The 6000-nt window shown below is 48.6% G+C and overlaps 1 protein-coding gene across 2 annotated transcripts in view; it reads left to right on the forward strand.

Annotated features, from left to right (window-relative positions):
• SCARB1 (scavenger receptor class B member 1) overlaps positions 1-1942 on the forward strand; it is a 91054-nt gene extending 89112 nt beyond the window's left edge. Inside the window, exon 12 of one of the 2 annotated variants that reach the window (XM_047759546.1) lies at positions 965-1942. In XM_047759546.1, coding sequence (XP_047615502.1) covers positions 965-1084 — 120 coding nt within the window. In that variant the 3' untranslated portion in view covers positions 1085-1942. The remainder of the gene's footprint in view (positions 1-964) is intronic. The other variant, XM_047759545.1, reaches the window with a different exon arrangement.
• Positions 1943-6000: the final 4058 nt, after the last annotated feature.

A 6000-nucleotide genomic window follows, 5' to 3' on the forward strand; every position in this document is an offset into this window, starting at 1 on the left:
CCAGGAAGCCTTAGATTTGTCCCAGAGGAGAAGCGGGCCTTTGGGGTTTGTGAGCGAGGCCCAAGCTGCGGGTGGGGAGGGTGGGGGGGTGTCGGGGGCGGGGGGGCATTTGGGGTTTTCCAGCCACTGCGCTCTTCCAGGGGAGGAAGGCAGAGCTCTTGGGGGAATGAAAAGTTGTTCCCAGTTCTTAGCATCATTGTGCTGCCTTTAATTTTTTTTTTTTAAACTGAGGAATTTTTAAACAATGTCAAACTAGATAAATTACACTTTCCTCTCACCCAGACTCAACAATGTTGGTTGTTAAGATTTTGTCCTATTTCACCTTTTTCCTGTGTGACTTTTGCCTCCTTGCAAGTCCCACTGGCCCTCCCCATCTCCCCGGAGACAACCATTGCTAGGAATTTGGGTGTGCGTGTCTTCTCTCTGATTGTGTATATCTGGATCCATGAGCAATAGATACTTTTTAAAAAGATTATCTACTTACTGTCAAACTATATGAATCACCCCCCCCCCCGGTCGGTTTTCCCCTCCTCAGTTTTCTGTGTGTGACAGCTCTGTGGGTTGAATGCCATCTTGTGACTGTATTTTAAAAATGCATTCTGATACTGATGTAAGTGTAGGTGGTTTCCAGTTTTCCTGTATTGACAGTATTGTTTATATCAGCCCTGGACCCCTTGCTCTGCCCTTTTCTCCGTGTTAGGCAAGTCCTTTCGGGCCTCCGTTTCCCCATCTTGAAGATGGGGTGAGGGCAGGGCAGGACTGTGTTTCGGGAGACGAGGAACCCCTTTGTACCTGCATCCCAGGAGTCTGTAGGTCACTCCAGTCTTTTCTCATCTCCAGCTTGATAGGTGGGGGTGGCCAATGGGGACTCCAATGGGGTATCCGTGCTGGTGGGAAATGTGCAGGGGTGGGACTTGGGTGTGGGCGGGGCTTGGTGATCCAGCACCCCTCCTTGTCTCCACAGGGTCCCAAGGATGCCGAGAGCCAGCCCAGCCTGGCCCCTCAGTCAGACCAGCTTCCCAGCCCCTACACCCCACTTCTTCAGGACTCTCTCAGCGGACAGCCCACCAGTCCCCAAATCTGAGCCCTCCCACCTCCCGTTGCCACATGCGTGTCACACACTGCACACCCCCCAGCACATGTTCTCACGTGTGCACATGTATGCAGACACACTCAGGGATGGAGCCGCTGCTGAGGGGACCTGGGGAGAGTCTTGACAACAAAGAGTGTTCTGGAACCTTCTCTTGGAGTGATCCACATGCCTGCCCACAAGTGCTATGGGCACGGGACCCCCTCCTTTGGGTGAGCAAGCCGGGGCGCTTGACAACTCTGACTGCCTCTCCCCAGCTGCCTCCATCAGTCTCGAACCACTGCAGCCCCTGCCTGGGGGTTCGTCCAGGCAGGACGGGGCCTTTACTCCAAGGGGCCAGCTGTAGTCCTGAACCCAGCCTGGGAGCACAGACTTCTTGTGCCCCAGCCAGCTGGGTAGGGGGCTGTGGCTCCATGCCAGACCTAAACCCAGAGCTTTGCCTGCTGGAAAACTGGGCCTCAGAAACTGAGATGCACTTGACCGTGTCTTCACCCCTGCAGGGTCTCTCTGAAATCTCTACAGGGGCTGGGTTTGGGTGTCCGGGGCTCCTCCCTCCAGCCTAAACTGACAGCATCCTGTGTTCTGAGCCGGCCACTCCCTGGTGGGGGTGGTGGGAGGCTGTGTCCCAGGTCGCCACACCTCCACAACCAGGACCCTTGGTGCCCAGGCAGAGGTGGAGAGGCCCCAGGCCACCAGCCTGGGTGTCTGGTCAGGTGGGAGACCTGTCTGCCCTCCCCCCCCCGGGCTTCTGGTCTTGGGGCAAGCCTCTGTCTCTTTTCTACTGGAAGAGAAATGAATTTATCATCTTTAAAAAATAACATACAATTGAAGTAATAAACCTTTAAAAAAAGTGAATGATTGAGTCTGCGACAGTCTATTTGCTGGGGGCAGGGGAGGGGGGCCTCCCTTGGAAGTTCTGGGCTCTTTTCAGCACCTTTCTGGCTGCTAACACGAGGGTCTCTCACGGTCTGGGCTGCTGACTTGCCTTTCCGTTGTTTTAAAATTTCAAACTTGGGTTTCCTGGTGGCTCAGTGGGTGAAGGATTTGGCCTTGTCACTGCTGTGGCTCAGGCCTCAGGCACGGCCCCCCCAATTTTTTTTTCAGGAGTTCCCATTGTGGCGCAGGGGAAATAAATCCAACCAGTAACCATGAGGTTGTGGGTTCGATCCCTGGCCTTGCTAGGTGGGTTAAGGATCTGGCGTTGTCGTGAGCTGTGGTGTCGGTTGCAGACACAGCTTGGATCCTGAGTTGCTGTGGCTGTGGCATAGGTTGGCAGCTGTAGCTTCGATTGGACCCCTAGCCTGGGAACCTCCATGTGCTGCGGGTGCGGCCCTAAAAAGCCCAAAAAAAAAAATTTTTTTTTCAAGCTTGTGGATGTTTACCATTTTATATAACTACTCCTGAATTCAGTTCTTGTTTAGAAAGAGTAGGATCCGAGGCTGTTTGGACCACAGCTCCAACCCCCAAGGGCATGGAACTTGCTAGGCATCTTTCCCTATGTATATACAAATCAAAGTGCGCAGTACTGTTCTGGATCTTTGCTTTCTCTAGTTACATATATGCTAGAAAAGAGAAGTGTTTAAAAGAATGAATTTGACTCCTCCAAAGAGGTGAGTTTCAACAGTGTGAGAATAAAGTTATTCAACATCTTAAAAAAAAAAAAATGATTTTGAGCCAGGTGGTCTGGGTTTGAATCTAAGCTCTGCCTCTTACTAGTTTACAAGTCACTTGATGGCCCTGTGCCTCAGTTTCTCTACCTGTAAAATGGGGATAATAGTACTTCCTTCTTAGATTGGCATTGTGGGGATATAAAAACATAGCGGGCACAGGAAGGGCTGTATAAATTTGCCATCACTCTTCTTATCTATTATGATTTATCATAGTTGATCTTTTCCCACCTAGCTGGCCACCATTCAGCTGTCCCAATGTCTTGGACATTGTTCCTTGTTGCTACATACTGAGCCATCTCATTCTCTCTCTTGTTCTTTTGTTTTTTGGCTGTGCCCATGCCATGCAAAAGTTCCCAGGCCAAGGACCAAACACGTGCCACAGTAGCCACCAGAGACACAGCTGTGACGCCAGATCCTTAACCTGCTCTGCTACCAGAGAACGTCCCCTTTAAGTTTTATTCTTCATTCTGTTGTACTTCTGTGCAATATAAGTATCTATATAAGTTGAAAAGGACATTTAAGTTTTTTTCTTGAGATCGGAAACTTTCAAAAACTCTTTTTGGTCTGGATTGCCATTCAACTCAAGGCACACAATTGATCAACAATATCAGTGTGTTTCAGGGAGTTCCCATTGTGGCTCAGCAGGTTAAGAACCCAACATAGTGTGTGTGAGGATGCAGGTTTGATCCCTGGCCTTGCTCCGTGGGTTAAGAATTTGCCGTTGCTGAAGCTATGGTGTAGGCCAGCAGCTGCAGCTCAGATTCGTCCCCTAGCCTGGGACCTTCGCTATGCCACAGGTGTGGCCCTAAAAAGAACAAAACAAAACAAAACCCAGGAGTACAAGCGCTAGGTCATATGGTAACACATGACATAAGTCTGTGTTTAACAATTTTCATAGTAGTTGTACCATTCTGCCTCCCCTCCAGCAAAGTACGATAGAGTCACCTGCTCTGCATAAAGCTGGTACATTGGTACTTCCAGTTTTTAAAAAATTGTAAGCATTTGTAGTGGCATGACATTGTGGGTTTTGATTTGCAAGGAAATACAACTCCTACTGAGGTGGCCATTTCTTCTTTATCCCCAAGTAATCCATGTATGCACGAATGACTGTTACTGCCAGAATGAGAACAATTTTGTCATCAACTCTCTTCTTTTTCTTTGGCAGCGCGCATGGCATGCGGAAGTTCCCGGGCCCGGGATTGCACCCTTACCACAGCAGTGACTGGAGGCACAGTAGTGGCAATGCCAGATACTTAACCCACTATGCCACCAAATCCCTCAATTCTATTCTTATTTTGTAGATCTAAGTGCAGAGAAGCCTCGTTTACATAAATAAATCACTGGCAGTGGAATGACTCTCTTGGTGGTAGAGCGTCACTCAGTTCTTGCCCTGCTGAGGATGGGCAAAAAATCTGTCATCTAGAAGTACTTTTACTGATGCTTCCGCCGGCAAGCCCATGTGACTTTTCTTCACATTTTGTAGAAAGCAACAAAGTGGAAACCACAGATATGCAAAATGATTGTAAAAGGATTACTCAATCTTTAGATCAGTTCTCGAAACCAGTGCTTGGGAGTGTCCCTCTGGTGGGGGCTGGAAGGCTGGAGAGGGCTGGGCCTGTCTACCCCCACGCAGCAGGTGAGGGGCGCGGGAAGGGGCCTGAAAGGGGAGACCCGTCTGTGAAGATGGTCCCCAACTTGAGTTGGGTGACCCCTGAGAAGACTGTTATCACCCCAGCCTCATCACAGACACTTGTAACTTTTTTTTTTTTTGGCCATGTCTGCAGTATGCGGAAGTTCCCAGGCCAGTTACTGAACCCATGCCCCAGCAGTGACCTGAGCCACAGCAGTGACAATGCCGGGTCTTTAACATGCTGAGCCACCAGGAACTCCCACACGGGCACTTTTGGAGACACGGCCTCAGGCACAGGTCTCAGGAATTCTCAGGATAGCCTTGACTCTGAAACCTTCTTCCTACTTTCTCATCTACACCCCAACTCCATCTCCTATGTGACTCTGATAACAGTTTTCTTCAATTTGACTCACTTTTTTTTTTTTTTTCCACTTAAAGAATTTTCTTTTAAAGGCAAAACAGTGGTATCTGAACTTGTGGGCCCAAGGGGCAAGTCATATTTTTCTAGCATGTTTGAAACAAATACTTAACTATGTGGAATCCAAAAATATAAAACCAGGAGTTCCTGATGTGGTTCAGTGGGTTAAGAACCTGGCTAGTATCCATGAGGATGCAGATTCAATCCCCGGCCTTGCTCAGTGGGTTAAGGATCTGGTGTTGCCATAGGTCACAGATGCTTCTCAGATCTGGCATTGCCATGGCTGTGGCATAGGCCGGCAGCTGCAACTCAGATTCGACCCCTAGCCTGGGAACTTCCATATGCCACAAATGCGGGGATAGAGGTTGGGGAGTAAGGGGTACAAACTACTATGTATAAAATAAGTAAGCCACCAAGATATATTGCACAGCACAGGGAATCTAGCCAACATTTTATGATAACTGTAAATGGAATATAATCTTTAAAAATTGTGAACCACTGGAGTTCCCATCGTGGCTCAGCAGAAATGAATCTGACTAGCATCCATGAGGGCACAGGTTCCCTGGCCTTGGTCACTGGGTTAAGGATCCGGTGTTGCTGTGGCTGTGGTGTAGGCCAGCAGCTGAGGCTCCAATTCGACCCCTAGCCTGGGAACCTCCATATGCCACGGGTACGGCCCTAAAAAGCCAAAAACACCCACCTGTGAACCACTATGTTGTACACTTGAAAATTATATAATATTGTACATCAACTATATCTTAATAAAAAAGAAATGTTCATCTAGGTACCACCAGACCTGCCCTATTCAAGAACCCAGCACAGTGTGGAATAAGCTTATGGACGTTTTCCCTCCTCTGCCTGGCTCAGTCCTGGTCATCAAGGACTCAATTCCACACATACACGCAAGAGTTAAACGGGGAATTCCCTAGCAGTCTCATGGTTAGGATTCAGCCTATTCACCACTGTAGCGCAGGCTCAATCCCTGACCTGGGAACTGAGATCCAACATCAAGCTGCTGCATGCCACGACAAAAGAAAGAAAGAAAGAAAAAAGACAAAAAAAAAAAAAGAAAAAAAAGAAAGAAAAGAAAGAAAGAAAAAAGAAAAAGACTCAACTCCAGCTATGGTGCCTCCTCCAGGAAGCCTTCCTGGTCACTTCTGCTCACTCAGTTTTCCTCTCCTCTTGGAATCCC

Source organism: Phacochoerus africanus, chromosome 15, assembly GCF_016906955.1.
Source record: "Phacochoerus africanus isolate WHEZ1 chromosome 15, ROS_Pafr_v1, whole genome shotgun sequence".
In the NCBI taxonomy this organism is placed as follows: Eukaryota; Metazoa; Chordata; class Mammalia; order Artiodactyla; family Suidae; genus Phacochoerus; species Phacochoerus africanus.